Below are 16,482 nucleotides of genomic sequence, written 5' to 3' on the forward strand. Positions count from 1 at the left end.
CCCTCCATCTTATTACACCATGTGAACTAATTGCACAACACACCGGCCTCGCAAGTCAGTCATACATAAAATTCTGATTTAGCCCCTCGCACTACACTGTGCACACTCATCCATACACACATTATTCCAATCACCACACACCAGTACCGGGAGCTCAGGGCCGCTGCGTGTGAACGCGCCGCCACCTTGGGGGGTGGTGGTGGAAGGCAGAGCCCAGGAATTGACTGTATTGATAGAAATTGAAGGGACTTTTGAAAGTCTGCATTGTTAATTGCACTGCCTTGGTGGAGCAGTGGGCTAATGCCTCCTTAAGTAACACCAGCTGCCTGCAATTAGTGCAGGTTCGCATCCCACCAGGCTCAAGGTTGACTCAGCCTTCCATCCTTCCGAGGTAGGTAAAATGAGGACCCAGATTGTTGGGGGCAATTAAGCTGACTTTGTAATAATGCCGCTTGGGGTGTGTGTGTGTGAAAGCCCTAATAAGCAGGCATATACATAGAATGAAGGCTACTGCTAAGCTTGTAAGCCGCCCTGAGTCTTCGGAGAAGGGCGGGATATAAATGGAATTAAAATAAAAAAAATAATCTAGTCATGCAGAGAGCTACTTTTCACTAGTGGTGAAAATACCAGGCTAGAAATTCGGAAATTGTGAGTTCTAGTCCCACTTTAGGGATGAGAGCCAGCTGGGTGACTTTGGGCCAATCACCAGGCGATGGTGAGTTCTAGTTCTGCTTAGGCATGAAAGCCAGTTGGGTCTAATGTTGTTTTGATGTGTACTTTGTTTTATATGTAATCAGCTGCTAGATTTGATAGAGGGCCAGTTGGGTAGCTATAAATGTTGAACAAATATAGTTAATCCTCCAGCTACGACCCTGGAATTATGGTTGTAAATTCTGCTAATTATTAAGCGGGTCCAGACATGATAGCACACACCTGTGTAATGTTTTGCAGGGGTGGGTGTCATTAAGTAAATGTCAGAGTCATTAATTGAATATGTTGTCCACCCTGGGTGTTTTTTTGCCAGAAACCAGAAGTAAACACTGTTTTTCATAAATAATAAATAAATTGTGGTCATGTGACTTCGGAAACGGTTGTAAATGTAGGCTGATTGCTGAGCGCCTAAAATGTGATCACACAACCACATTTGGGGAGTATAGGCTGTCCTCGACTTACAACAGTTCATTTAGGGACGGTTGAAAGTTACAACAGCACTGAGGAAAGGAAGCAATAGCTGTTTTTCACACAACTGTTGCACCATCCCCGTGATCACATGATCAAAATTCAGACGCTTGGCAAGTGACTCCTATTTACGACGGTTGCACCTTTCCCAGGGTCACGCGATCCCCTTTTGCGACCTTCTGACAAGCCAAGTCAATGGAGGAAGCCGGATTCACTTAACAACTGTGACTCATTTCAGAACTGCAGCGATTCCCTTAACAACTCTGACAAGAAAAGTCCTAAAGTGGCGCAAGCTCACTTAACAAATGTTGCACTTAGCCACATAACTAAGTGATCGTAACTCGAGGATTACTGTACTGGTCATCAAAACGTCAAAACTCGGGTCACAGCCTTAGGGAGGTCTGTCATAACTTCGAATAGTCGTTAAGTGATCCGTTGTCAGTGGGGGACCTCCCTGTGAATCGTTTTTGAACTAACCATCCTCGTTTTCCTAGTCTTTGTTTTGACTTGCCCCTCTTCCTTACTTCTGCAGATCCACGACATCTTCCATATTTTCCCCCAAACTCAGGAGGATGTCATAGAATTCATCTTTGCCTCCGAGTGCAAAACAGGATTCCGACATCTGTACAAAATCTCCACCGTTTTAAAAGAGAGCAAATACAAACGATCTTTGGGGGGACTTCCAGCTCCAGGTAACCTCTGATTTTGCTTCTTGGGTCTTAATAAATGGAAGAAGTTGGACCCGCGTGCAGAAGGCCTCAAAATTCATTACAGGGAGTCCTCAGCTTATAACCCTCTGTTTACTGATTGTTCAAAGTTACGACGACATTGACAAAAGTACGTCAGGTCACGGGGTGACCCGCTTGACAGCTGCAATAACTTACAACCCAAAATTCTGGGCTTGATTGTGTTTGTTAATTGAGGACTGCCTGCAGCAAGACTATACAGGGTGTGAAGTGGAGGCCTGCCTCTTTTCTGAAGATGGGGCAATTCCCTGAGAGGCCCTGTTCTGGCTAACTTATGCCAAATCTTTTATTGGCATAAGAAGAGACTTGCGCGGTGTTCCAATTTTCTGCGTGCCTCTTCTGTGTGCAGAAAAGATGCTGCTCGGATGAGGTGAGGAAGGGTGCCTGTGGGCTCTCTTAACCTTCATCTCCTTGTAGGTGACTTCCTGTGTCATGTCAAAGAAGAGCTGCCTATCACCGGTGGAGAATGGGAAGTGCTTGGCCGACACGGCTCAAACGTAAGCTGCTTGGTCTCCCTTTCCTTGAATCGATAAAGTTCAACCGGACTTTTTAAACCTTTCAATGTTTGCCTGAGATTATTGTGGTATCTTAACATATCCCATAGAAGGGACGCGGTGGCTCAGTGGGTTAGGACGCTGAGCTTGTCGATCAGAAGGTCGGCAGTTTGGCGGGTCGAATCCCGAGTGCCGCGTAACAGAGTGAGCACCTGTTACTCGTCCCAGCTTCTGCCAACCTAGCAGTTCGAAAGCACGTAAAAAATGCAAGTAGAAAAATAGGGACCACTACAGTGGGAAGGTAACAGCGTTCCGTGCGCCTTTGGCATCTAGTCATGCCGGCCACATGACCACGGAGACGTCCTCGGACAAGCGCTGGCTCTTCGGCTTTGAAACGGAGATGAGCACCGGCCCCTAGAGTTGGAAACGACTAGCACGCATGTGCGGGGGAACCTTTACCTTTAACATATCCCATAGCCACATGGCTGCTAGATCATAAAATGTCTGGTTTTGCCAAATTCCCAAATTCCAGGCTCAATAGTGGTCATTAAGTGAGGACTTCCTGTATAGCAGCAATACCCTTCTTTGTTTCCCATGTGGAGGCCTGTCTCTTTTCCGAAGGTGGAGCTGTTTTAACGGATTTATTGCTAAAAGCCTAGGCACAGGAATGTTCTCAACTAACAGCCTCTGGTTAGAGTAGGTATGGTTCAATGGCAACAAAAGGAGGGCTGGATTTAATTCGTTTGTGGCTACGTAATGATTCTAGGCTGATCTCTCTTTTTACCCCTCTCCTTGGCTCTTCCTGTCCTTCTGCTATGTCCTTTACGTCCTTCTGTTGACATAAAGATGGGCAATGGGGATCACCAACCAAGCATCACGAATGTAGTCCAATCCATTCTCTCCCACTATCTGTGTTCACCCATGCACGGCACGAGCTCACTCACAGACGTAGTAGCGTCATTGGTACAATGGGCTAAGCTGGGTTTCGGTTTTCGATTTTAGATGTTAATATTTATATGTATTTACAGGTAAGGGTGTAGGTATAGACACATATGTTGCATATAGCATGTTTACATGCGTGTTACGTATGCGTACACTTTTGAGAGCAGGCAACAGAATTTCGTGTTTAATGCGTGCCACTGTACCCATGGTAAAAAAAATGACAATAAAGGTTATCTTATCCAATATGTTTTGGTGGTTCCAGCTTAACAAAACAGCAGAGATAATAATAATAATAATAATAATAATAATAATAATAATAATAATAATAATAATAATAATAATAATAATAATAATAATAATAATAATAATAGAGTTGGAAGAGACCTTGGTCTTCTACTCAAGCAAAAGTCCCTTTATCATTTCAGACAAGTGGCTGTCCTGTCTCTTCTTGACTATTTCTAACAAAATAGCAGAGTTAATCAGAATAATCAGAATAGAGTTGGAAGAGACCTTGGAGGTCTTCTAGTCCAACCCCCTGCTCAAGCAAGAGACCCGATACCATTTCAGACAAAATACCATTTCGGAGAAAAATAGCTTAGCAGGGTCCTATGGAGGATATTAAGGGACGCGGTGGCTCAGTGGGTTAGGACGCTGAGCTTGTCGATCAGAAGATCGGCAGTTTGGCGGGTCGAATCCCGAGTGCCGCGTAGCGGAGTGAGCGCCTGTTACTCGTCCCAGCTTCTGCCAACCTAGCAGTTCGAAAGCACGTAAAAATGCAAGTAGAAAAATAGGGACCACTACGGTGGGAAGGTAACAGCGTTCCGTGCGCCTTTGGCGTCTAGTCATGCCGGCCACATGACCAGGGAGACGTCCTCGGACAAGCGCTGGCTCTTCGGCTTTGAAACGGAGATGAGCACTGGCCCCTAGAGTTGGAAATGACTAGCATGCATGTGCGGGGGAACCTTGACCTTTACCTTTATGGAGGATATTATAGCACTAGGTCAGAGGTAGGCCACCTCGGCTCTTTTATGACTCATAGACTTCAACTCCCAGAATTCCTGAGTCAGCTGACTCAGGAATTCTGGGAATTGAAGTCCATGAGTCATAAAAGAGCCGAGTTGGCCTACCCCTGCGTGACTAGGTAACTCTGCATTAACTTCCTTGTCAGGCAGTAAAGCAAAAACTGAAAATGCTGCTCGGGTATTCCTGATGGGCCACTTCTGTTTTTGTGCTTTTGTTTTTGTTTTTGTTTTAATCAGATCCGGGTGGATGAAGTTAACAAACTGGTATATTTTGAAGGTACAAAAGATTCTGCCTTGGAGCACCACTTATACGTTGTTAGCTACCAGAACCCTGGGGAGATCAAGCGACTGACCGAACGTGGTTTCTCACACGCTTGCTACGTTAGTCAGGTATCTATCTCAATCTATGATGCCTTCAGTTTATAAGGGAACCTGGTCATCTTCTTGAGAAAGTCCTCTCCTGAACATAAAGTGGGTTCAGGTAGTCCTCGACTTAATAACCCTTTCATTTAATGACCATTTGAAGTTACAACGGCCCTGGAAAAAGTCACCTATGACCATCTTTCACACCTAAAACCGTTGCAGCATCTCCGTGGTCCCATGATCAAAATTCAGATGCTTGGCAACTGGCATGTGTTTACGACAGTTGTCGTGTCCCGGGGGTCATGTGATCCCCTTTGGTGACAGTCTGATGAGCAAAGTCAGATTCACTTAAAAGCCGTGTTATTAACTTAACAACCGCAGTGATTCACTTAACAACTGCAGTGATTCACTTAACAACTTGGGCAAGTTGACAAAGTGGGCAGAACTCATTCAACAACTGTCTCGTGTCATGGTTCCAACAGAGGAAACTCTTCAAAGAACTTTGAGGCATTGTTTTCCTTAAACAATCTTTATTCGAGTAGCGTAACTTCGGCACTTACATAGTCAAAGCCAAAATCTGAATTCCCCTCTCCTGAGCACATAGTATCAAAGCACAATTCCCTTCTTTAACTCACAGTCGTAAATCACATTCTCCATCCCTCCAGTTCTCCAGCCTGCCAATTCAACAAAATAGCAACAGAAATTTGGGGCTCCATTGTGATCGTAACTCCAGGACTGCCGGTAGAAGTAGACAGAGATAGATTGCGCTAATGCTCCTTTAGCTTAGGTGGATGTGTGAACTTAGCCACTGTGAGTTTGTTTATCCACCAAGTTTTATGGTGTTACGTGTGGTGTGCACCAAGTCAGTTATCGGAGCGTGATGTCCAGATTCAGTCTGGAGTTGGGTGGATGTGCCCCACTTTGTGGAAATAAGCAAAATCCACATTCACACGTAGATCCTAGTAATAAAGCCTTGTTTCTAAACTATAGTGGTCAGGTTTCCCAACACACAAAGTCAAAAAAAAGAAAAGAAAAGAAAATGGATCGTTTTGCAGAAAGTTAGATTCAGCCTTTAACAACCTTCTCCAATTTGGCAGCTGCTCCGTTTGTGTCAGGGACAGGAATATTCTACATTTGAAGCCAGTGGCAGTTTCAGGATATCCAGGCCAGAGTTTCTCAGCCTCGGTAACTGGAAGATGTGCAGACTTCAACTCCCAAAATTCCCCAGCCAACACAGCTTCCAGTTGCCAAGGCTGAGAAACACGGAACTAGTGTCAGGTCCCACCCCAATCCATGTCTTAGGAAAGAAGAACTCTTGGAGACAGAATTGTCCAAAAAGGAACTTTTTACTAAAACATGATTGTCAGTGGAAAATCTAGACAGGATCTGAAAACTGTGTTACAGGTTGACACTTTTAAAGTGTCCCCGAGTGAACCCCCCCCCTCTGTCCATTTGGTCAGTCCTGGATCAATAAAGGTTCAGGTGTCTAAACCTTCCAAGGGAAGAGGGATCTTCCATGCCTTTACGACATTTCCTTCCTCCCCTTCAAATTCTAATCGGAGATACAAACCAGATCTCTCCCCCCCTCCCTTTCTTTGTCCTTCTCAGTTCAAAGGTTCTTCCCCTGGTTTAATGACGGCCTCCAGGCAGGCTGAAATAAACACCCTTGCAACAAATGGATGAGGATAGCCAATTAACATCTTCTCTTCTCCTCCTTGGGAATGGCAGAATCCAGTGAGGGATGTAAGATTTTAGAACATACAGATAGGGATTTATGAATGGGATATAAATGGATTCTGACAACTAGGTTATATTGAGCTGGAGATTTGCTCAGTCATGAAGAAATGGCAGCCCAGCTCTGGCAGAGTTTGACCTTGTTCTTGAGGGAAATTGAAGAAGGAACTGGAATTCAAGCCAACATTGGTTTATGGCTCTGATACCATTTCTCTCTCTCTCTCTTTATTTTTGGCAGGACTGTGAAATGGTTATATGTAAATTTAGTAATCAGAAAAGCCCCCACCAGGTCTCCCTCTACAAGCTGACTGGCCTGGAAAAGGAGATTGCTCACAGGTCCAAGGAATTCTGGGCCACCATTTTGCATTCCTCAGGTAGCGGATTGCTCTTGGAGGCTGAGCATGTTTCTGATCTGGGGGGAGCGATCAGGGTGCGGTGGGGCTTGCGATGCTCGGGGGCATTCTGGTTTTATGTGGGGAACCGGGAGGGAGGGATGGGAGGAAGGAAGGAAAAAGGAAGGGAGATGGTTAAAATTTGTTTTGTGCCAGAAGACAGAAATGTCTTGCTTCTTTTGAGGGAAATTAAGTGTTTGAATTGGAAAGGGAAGGGAGGGGGGAGGGAGGGAGGGAAGAAGGAAGGAAGAAAAGAAAGAAAGAAGGAAGGAAGAAAGGCAGATTGTTAAAAAAAATTGTGCCAGAAGACAGAAATGTCTTGCTTCTTTTGAGGGAAATTGTTTGAATTGGAAAGGGAGGAAGGAAGGAAGGGAGGGAGGAAGGGAGGGAGGGAGGAAGGAAGGAAGGAAGGAAGGAAGGAAGGAAGGAAGGAAGGAAGGAAGGAAGGAAGGAAGGAAGGTCCTGAGGCTGCAGAAATGGGCATTGAGACCTTCTAAGTCAGGTACCCCATTTCCCCCACTTCTAGGCAAATTCAGCCTTTTGAAGCCAGTTTATTCCAACTTAAATCTGACTTCTGCAGATAGATTTGGGATATGACACCCACAGGAAAGCTGTTCAAATACGGCGCCAGGCCTCTCTCTTCTGTTTCTCTGCTTCACCATGCCTTCTTTGCTTCCTGCAGGATCTCTCCCAGATTACGTCCCCCCAGAGATCTTCTCTTTTCACAGTTCCTCAGGATTTGTGCTTTATGGAATGATGTATAAGCCCCATGATTTACAACCCGGGAAGAAATACCCCACGGTGCTTTTCATCTATGGGGGGCCCCAGGTGAGTCTTGGTTGTAAAAAAAAACAACAACCCTGTATTATACCTCTATTTGGACCTGAACTGTGGATTTACTCAACGTATGCCATAATTTACATGAATATTTGGATACGTCCTAAGGCTCTTGTCTGGAATATGAATTTCCAAAGAACACCAGTCAAATACGTGATTCTTTTTGTTTGTTCTCTGTCCTTTATTGTTCCTCGATGATTTAAAAAACAACATCAACCGCGATGATGATGCTTTTAATGCATCCTTCCAGGTGCAGCTTGTAAACAACCGCTTTAAAGGAGTCAAATATTTCCGACTGAACACCCTGGCTTCTCTGGGCTACGTGGTGGTGGTGCTGGACAATCGAGGTTCCTGCCACCGAGGCCTGAACTTTGAAGGCGCCTTCAAATATAAGATGGTAAATTGTCCCATTAATGTCTGTGGAGATTCTCCATCATCCAGGTCTTTGGTTGTCCCAAAGCTGCTTTTTTATTTATTTATTATTTATTTATTTATTTATTTATTTATTTATTTATTTATTTATTTATTTATTTTAATTCAATTTATATCCCGCCCTTCTCCGAAGACTCAGGGCGGCTTACAAGCTTAGCAGTAGCCTTCATTCTATGTATATGCCTGCTTGTTAGGGCTTTCACACACCCCCAAGCGGCATTATTACAAAGTCAGCTTAATTGCCCCCAACAATCTGGGTCCTCATTTTACCTACCTCGGAAGGATGGAAGGCTGAGTCAACCTTGAGCCTGGTGGGACTCGAACCTGCACTAATTGCAGGCAGCTGGTGTTACTTAAGGAGGCATTAGCCCACTGCTCTCACCAAGAGGCAGCTGGACTTTTCTTGTTTTCTTTGAAGACGTTTCGCTTCTCATCCAGGAAGCTTCTTCAGCTCTGACTGGAGGGTGGGGAACGGAAGGATTTCTACTCCTTGCAGACGGCTGGTCGTTTGCATGCTTTTTGGATGAGAAACTAAAGGTCTTCAAAGAAAAACCAAGTCCAGTTGCCTCTTGAAAAAGCAGCTTTGAGACAAGCTGATAGTTTCATGGCCTGCGTATGGTCTCCCTGCGTACGATTTGGTTACTCCTTGTAAAAAGGATTTTATTTATTTATTTATTCAATTTGCGTAGCTGCCCGTCTCCAACCAGTGATTCGGGATGTTGTGAGATGTGGGCCTTTGGAGTGATCTAGCCAGGTTTGGGTTCTTAATGCTAGCCTAGTTGCAACAGTGATGGTATCTCTGATGGAGGGACTGCAATCCTGTGCAAGACCCATCTTAGTTAGCAGGGTGGTTTGGAGTAGAATAATTACAGTGTCAGGGAAATGTTTTTCAGAATTCTTAGAACTCTTGACATTGCTAGAATTTTCAAAATGGGGAAATAGATGCTTTTCGGTGGAGAAACGAAAGTGGGAGATACCAAGGCAAGAAGGTTTTTGTAATTGTTTTTTTAAACTTGTCTTCCCTTTTTTCTCTGTGAAAGTGTAGAAAATAAGCTTCTTCAGCTCTGACTGGATGGTGGGGAATGGAAGGATTTATACTTAAATGTTTAGCCTTTCACTTTGGGATGAACACCCTTCGAAGGGTGATGGATTATGAACGGATTTCCAGAAAACATTGCAGACTGCAGGAACCATTTGCGCTTCAGTTTGAGGTGCAGACAACACAGACTCAGCCACCCCCAGCCTGCGCCTGTCTTCAACAGTGAAGGGACACAGGACAAAAACATCCTGCAGCCAAGAAGGTTCCACACCCATTTGTACCACTCAGGTGACCCTGAGGACACAGGTAAACCTCCAAATGACCTTAGGTAAAGGTTCCTGCGCACATGCGTGCTAGTTGTTTCCAACTCTAGGGTCCAGTGCTCATCTCCGTTTCAAAGCCGAAGAGCCAGTGCTTGTCCGAGGACATCTCCGTGGTCATGTGGCTGGCATGACTAGACGCCAAAGGCGCACCGTAGTGGTCCCTATTTTTCTACTTGCATTTTTACGTGCTTTCAAACTGCTAGGTTGGCAGAAGCTGGGACGAGTAACGCGCTCACTCTGTTACGCGGCACTCGGGATTCGATCCGCCAAACTGCCAACCTTCTGATTGACAAGCTCAGCGTCCTAACCCACTGAGCCACCGCATCTCTTGGCCACTCTCTAAAAGGATGCAAATGACCAGCTGTCTGCAAGGAGTATAAATCCTCCCGTTCCGCACCATCCACTCAGAGAAGCAAAACGTCCTCAAAGAAAAACAAGAAAGTCCACTCAAGTACCTTTGAGTGCCCCATGAATGGAGCTAGCAGATGCTGAAAGGAACCAACGGCCTTTTTAATAATGTCTTTTTTGTAATTATGGTTATCCTCTGGGCCAGGCTTGGCATCATTGACATGCTGGCTGAGGAAGTCTTTGAGTTGAAGTCCAATTTGATCATTCTCTGTCCTCGTTCTCAGTTTTGGGAGAGCAGAGTCCTCAAAAGTGATGGTAAACATTAACAGCGAATAAACACACAAGCCAGAGTGAAGGTTTTCCACGTTCGTATTTTTTGATGGGAATGTGAAGAAAGGCGCTTTGAGTTCAGTGTCCTTTCATCACTTGAATAAGGACACAGGCCTCATCCTGAAAGCAGGAGAAGGAAGTTTCGGATGGAAAGTTATCAATGAGAGATCCAACCTAGAACTGAGGAGAAATTTCCTGACAGTGAGAACAATCAACCTTCCTCCAGGACCTGTGGGTGCTCCATCACTGGAGGCTTTTAAGAAGTGACTGGACAGCCACTTGTCTGGAATGGTGTAGGGCAGGGGTAGGCAACCTTGGCTCTTTTATGACTCGTGGACTTCAACTCCCACCCATGGCTCAGCCTGGAAACTTCTCCCTTTTCCCTCAGCGTGACTGGCTCAGGAATTTTGGGAGCTGAAGTCCACAAGTCATAAAGCGGCCTAGGCCTAGGCCAGGGGTAGGCAAGCTTGGCTCTTTTATGACTGGTGGACTTCAACTCCCAGAATTCCTGAGCCAGCCATGGCTCAGCTTGGAAACCTCTCTTTCACCTCAGCATGGCTGGCTCAGGAACTCTGGGAGCTGAAGTCCACCAGTCATAAAAGAGCCAAGCTTGCCTACCCCTGGGTCTCCTGCTTGAGCAGCAGGTTGGAGTAGAAGACCTCCAAGGTCCCTTCTAACTCTGCTGTTTGGTATTTAAACACTGATATTTTTCCTCCGTGCATATTTTCTTTTTCTTCCAACAGGGACAAATTGAAATTGGCGACCAAGTGGAAGGCTTGCAGTATTTGGCTTCCCAATACGAGTTCATTGATTTAGACCGGGTTGGCATTCATGGCTGGTCCTATGGTGGATTTCTTTCCCTCATGGCACTGCTGCAGAAGCCAGAAATTTTCAAGGTTGGTTCAGCTGCCACGGCCCATTCACCTCTTTTGGGCAGATTTGCTGTGGGTGTGTTTTTCTGTGTGGAATTCTTTTTTAAAAAAATTCAATTATTTAGACCAGGGACCACCAAACGTGGCGACTTTAAGACTTGTGGAGTTCAGCTCCCATGGCTGCCTGAGGAATTCTGGGAGTTGAAGTCCACAAGTCTTAAAGTTGTCAAGTTTGGATACCCTGATTAGACTTTGGGGACTGTACAGGACCTGTGGCTTGGCTCCGTTTTCAAACATCTGAGGTGGAAGGCCAGGAAGGAAGGAAGGATAGAAAAAAGTAATAATCTTTTCCTCCTCTGCAGCTTTTTATGCTTTTATTCCTGTTTCATTATGAACATATTCCTGTTTCAATATGTTGGCTGGGGACAACATGCCATCATGGTTGCAATAACAGTAGGTACTTCACTCAATAGTTTAGGGAGATGGTCATGAGCAAAGTGACACCCACAAGTTTCATATTGAGGAGGTACCAGGATAAATAAGTATAATTTATCACATTTGTCTATACATTTCTTGTTAGCTTTATATCTGTGTTTTTTTTCTCTGAGAGTTGGACCAAGTTGGTCTCACCTGGGGAGGACAACTCTTCATTTCATCCCACTTCTCCCCATCCTGAATCTCCTAGGACCTAGGAGATTCCATGCTGAGTCAGACCTCAAACCTTGGTTTCTCTAGTCCCAGTTAAGCACCTTTAACCACAACACTTCACTCCCAGCTGATCTTTATTCTGGGTTAAAGTTTCAAAGAAGTCAAGACCAGCTCCATCCCTCCCTCCTACTTTTTGGAAGTCCCTCAAGGCCAGGCCTGAGGTGGTCTCGAGCAGGCTGGGGGGCTCTTGATGTGACTCCATTGCTGACTGAATTATACAGGTACAGTATATTTCAGTATGACTGTGCTTGTTACTTTTATTGTTCTTTTGCTGTACACCTCCTAGAGTCATTTCTTGGAACAGAAGGATATATAACAAATTTGATACAAGTAATCCTCACTTAATGACTGGTTGCCTAGTGACCATTTGAAGTTCTGATGGTCCCCCTAAAAGTATTTAACAACCTGGATTCAAAGTTTGCTTGTTGTTCGTTTGTTTATCAAATTTATTGGCCACTCACCACTGCGTAGTTCTGATGGCCAAGCTCCCCCTGCAGTCACATTTTGGGCGCTTGGCCACACCAAATGTGGCATTTACAGCCATATTTTGTTGTTGTTAGTTGCGAAGTCATGTCCAACCCATCGTGACCCCATGGACAACGTTCCCCCAGGCCTTCCTGTCCTCTACCATCTTCTGGAGTCCATTTGAGCTCATGCCTACTGCTTCAGTGACTCCATCCAGCCACCTCATTGTCTGTCATCCCCTTCTTCTCTTGCCCTCAATCTTTCACAGCCATATTTGCAGCATCTCAAAGTCACATGACCATGATTTAGTATGATTTTTGTTGGAAAGTGGCATTTCCGGTTTTCAGCAAAAAAAAGGCCTTTGTGGACAATGGGTTCACTTAACAACTGCAGCTTTTATTTTAATGACTGCAGCGTTCTCTTTGCAACCACCACATTCCCTTAACAACATCCAGAAAAAGAATATTGTAAATTCGGATCAGTCACAGGATAAACGACTTTACAACCATTATGACTTACAAGCAGGCTCAATTACAGTCGTAAGTTGAGAACTGCTTGAAGGTAGGTATGGTAAAGGATAGACTACAGTATTATTTCTTCCTGTTATGGTTTGCAGTTAGGCTTCAATCCAGTCGAGACAACTTTTCCAAATGCTTACAGTCAACTTGATTGATTTTTTTTTTTGTTCAGGTTGCAGTTGCTGGTGCTCCGGTCACATTGTGGCTTTTCTACGACACGGGCTATACAGAGCGTTACATGGGGCACCCGGACAATAACGAGCAGGGCTATTATCTGGGCTCAGTAGCCATGCAGGCAGACAAATTCCCTTCACAGTAAGTGTGTGTGATATTAAAAAAAGAGTAAAAAAATGTTTTTATATAAAAAAGAAAATATGCCTGTCTCTAATAATAATATTTTTTTTCAGTGATGGTTTTGACAAATGATTAATCTGAGTATGCTGTAGAAGCTAATACACAAATATATATGCTCTGAGCAATGACATTATTGGGGAAAAACAGTTCTAGTATTGTTGCTGGATTTAGCTTTTTTGCTTTCAACCCAGTTGCTCACTTTAATTGGTTTTTATTTGTTCTTTGGGTCATTAGGTGATTTTATAAAATACTGCATTCCTAGATGGGGGGGGGGGAAATCTGCAGGAAATATAATAGTTAAGCAACTGGATTTTATTTCTAATGACATTTTTCCTATTGCTTATTGGTTTCTGCAGGCCCAACCGATTATTGCTACTGCATGGATTCCTGGATGAAAATGTTCATTTTGCACATACTAGTATTTTGCTGAGCTTCCTGGTCAGGGCTGGCAAACCCTACGACCTCCAGGTAGCAGAGAAATTTGTGCTGCTCTAAAATGCAAGGGTTAAAATTGGGTCTGGGTTGGGCTGGAGTTCATATAACAGGGATCCCCAATCTCTGGTCTGTGGCCCGGTGCCAAGTTGTAGCCCATTGATAACTGGGCCACAGCAGTGGTGGGTGAATATGCGCGCACAGACGCACAAAGCTACATTTGTGAAAGCTGTGCGTGCATGAAACCATCCCCCTTCCCTCCCTGCGCCGTTGCTGCTTCCGCCAGCGCACCGGGCTGGAAAGGTTGGAGACCGCTGTCATATAAGGCGATCTGGCTGAGGCAGGATCAGGACCTTGGAGAGCTCCTGGCTAACTTTCAAGAGCGCTGTTGTTCTTCTACCCCTGATCAAATGAGTTCAGCCAAATCAGGTTGACCTCAACATTTTTCTTCCTGGCTTCAGGAGCCTGCGGTTCTTTCTGAAGCCTTAGAAACTTGGGGAACTGAGAAATTACAAAGGGAGCTTAGGATGAATAAAGGTGTTGTATAGGCAGTCCTTGACTTACCACTGGTTTCCTAGCAACCATTTGAAGTTACGACCTACCTGGAACAAGGGACTTACAACCCAGGCTCGAGGATCATCTCCCCAGGGTCACATGACCACTCTTCTGATGCCCCAGGGGTCATGTGACCGCACTTCGGTTGACTACGCAACACAGCCATGTTTACTGCCACTTGCAGAGTCCCTCGGTCCCGTGACCACATTTTATGGCAGTTTTGCGGAAAAGCAGACATTGTTTCCCCCCTTTTTAAAGGTTGGCATCAAACAGCTCAGCTTTCCTTAGCTCTAGGTGGAAAGAAGCTGTCTAAATTTCTTGAAGTGCTAGGCCACAGGTGAACACCTGCCACCCTCTTCTCCAGAGAGCGTTCTACATCCCAGTCACAACGGATTTCTTTTTCTTTCTGCCCCAGATTTATCCGCAGGAGAGACACAGCATCCGGGTTCCCGAATCTGGAGAACACTACGAACTTTACCTCTTGTACTATCTCCAGGAGAATCTGGGGTCACGCATGGCCGTGCTGAAGGCGATGCCCTCCTGCCAATCCCAGGACTTCTCAGCATGACGCGTCCACAGCTGCTTAACCAAACATGAGTGCTTGAGCGATGCCTGCCTGGCGCCTGCTTCTAACCAAGAGAGAACTCTACCCCAGCTTGATTGATGATCCTCCTCCTTTTTCAGGAGGCCCCCTGGTGCCATACAGAAGATAACTGTACAGCAAATGAATAATTTTAAATGTAAATAATAAAATAGATGGCTGTCTGGCCTCTTAGATCCTGGGCTTCCTCCCTAAGCAGTGTAATGTTGGTTACAAAGCAACAAAGATGATCAGAGGTTAAAACGAATGATGAACAATTGAAGGGAATTGGGCCTGTCTAGCCTCTCAAAGAGACAGACTAGGGGTGAAAAGATAGCAGTCTTCCAATATTTGAGGGGCTATAATAAGAGAATTATTTGGCCACCTAATGAGAAGGAAGGATTCACTGGAGAAGAGCCTAATGCTGGGAAAGGTTGAGGGCAAGAGAAGAAGGGGACGACAGAGAATGAGGTGGCTGGATGGAGTCACTGAAGCAGTAGGCGTGAGCTTAAATGGACTCCAGAAGATGGTAGAGGACAGGAAGGCCTGGAGGAACGTTGTCCATGGGGTTGCGATGGGTCGGACTCGACGTTGCAACTAACAAGAAAAATAAGAGAATACTTTTCCAAAGTATCTGAGGGCAGGACAAGAAATAATGGATAGAAACTTTCTCCTTGAGAGATACAACCTAGAAGTAAAGAGAAGTTTCATGACAGCGAGAACAATTAATCAGACATTTATGAGCCCATGATAGCCACATTCGTGCTCTTGTTGCTAAATATCACCCGTAGGGCTGAAGCGCTAAGTAGGATGTGAAAGCAACGTCTGGCTGATTGGTGTTAAGAGGGAAGACAGGCCTGCTGTGAATCGGGTGCTTTCAGGTTCCAATTCAAGGCTCCATCTGAGATTGTCATTTAGGTGGCTGGCAAAGGAAGGTCCTGAGAATGGGACCTGAGTTTTCATCATCTGTATATATTAGGGGGACAATTGGATTCTGTCAAGTCTTACATTGTGGAGCCAATCTTCTTGAAGCTGCTTTGTGACTGTGAACTGTTTACAGCAGCTGTCCCCAAATTTTCTGGCTCCATGGACGGGCAGTGTGTGGGGGGGAGGAAGGAATGGTTTCAGCATGCACAACCTAATCCTGCAGATGTGCAAATGGAGCTTTGCACGCTCGCCCGCCGCTTGCACGGACCGGTTCCCAACAGGTCACGGACTGGAACTGGACCTCAGACCAGGGGTTGGGGACCCCTGATTTACAATATTGCAAAGCTACACTTGCTTCGTTATAAAAAGTATGAAAGCTTTGAAGAGGGACTCCATTATGCTTTGGTACAGGTAGTCCACAACTTGTTTAGTGACTGCTCAAAGTTAACAACCGCACTGAAAAACGTGGCTCAGGACCGTTTTTCACAGTTACAACCTTTGCAGCATCCCCATGGTCATGTGATCAACATTCAGATGCTTGAGAACTGGCTGATACGACTGGCTGTGTCCCATGGTCACGTGATCCCCTTTTGAGACCTCTGACAAGCAAAATCAAGGGGGAAGCCAGATTCACTTAACTGGGTTACTAACTTAGCAACTGCAGTGATTTACTTAACGGTTGAGGCAAGAAAGGTCATAAAATGGGGCAAAATTCGCTTAATAAATGTCTCACTTAACAACAGAAATTTTGTGGTCAATTGGGCTACCTGTACTAGGAATTTTAGAGAAGAGCAACAAAAACAGAAAAGGAAAGAGAAAGCGGTAGATGTAAAACTGTGTCAGTAAATTTCTCTTAGATCGCTTCGCTCCGTGTTGATTTATAGTTTTGG

General features: G+C 45.0%; 1 protein-coding gene across 7 annotated transcripts in view; it reads left to right on the top strand.

Annotated features, from left to right (window-relative positions):
* DPP8 (dipeptidyl peptidase 8) overlaps positions 1–14,862 on the top strand; it is a 32,926-nt gene extending 18,064 nt beyond the window's left edge. For 4 of the 7 annotated variants that reach the window (XM_083371331.1, XM_083371329.1, XM_083371330.1 and 1 more), the window contains 10 exons: positions 1,712–1,871; positions 2,343–2,422; positions 4,621–4,773; positions 6,719–6,854; positions 7,555–7,700; positions 7,960–8,106; positions 10,925–11,077; positions 12,917–13,059; positions 13,455–13,566; positions 14,501–14,862. In XM_083371331.1, coding sequence (XP_083227457.1) covers positions 1,712–1,871; positions 2,343–2,422; positions 4,621–4,773; positions 6,719–6,854; positions 7,555–7,700; positions 7,960–8,106; positions 10,925–11,077; positions 12,917–13,059; positions 13,455–13,566; positions 14,501–14,653 — 1,383 coding nt within the window. In that variant the 3' untranslated portion in view covers positions 14,654–14,862. Of the gene's footprint in view, positions 1–1,711; positions 1,872–2,342; positions 2,423–4,620; positions 4,774–6,718; positions 6,855–7,554; positions 7,701–7,959; positions 8,107–9,186; positions 9,600–10,924; positions 11,078–11,663; positions 11,983–12,916; positions 13,070–13,454; positions 13,567–14,500 lie in introns of those variants that run through there. The other 3 variants (XR_014493523.1, XR_014493522.1, XM_083371333.1) reach the window with 3 other exon arrangements.
* Positions 14,863–16,482: the final 1,620 nt, after the last annotated feature.

Source organism: Vipera ursinii (assembly GCF_947247035.1).
Source record: "Vipera ursinii genome assembly, chromosome: 11".
NCBI classification, from domain to species: domain Eukaryota; kingdom Metazoa; phylum Chordata; class Lepidosauria; order Squamata; family Viperidae; genus Vipera; species Vipera ursinii.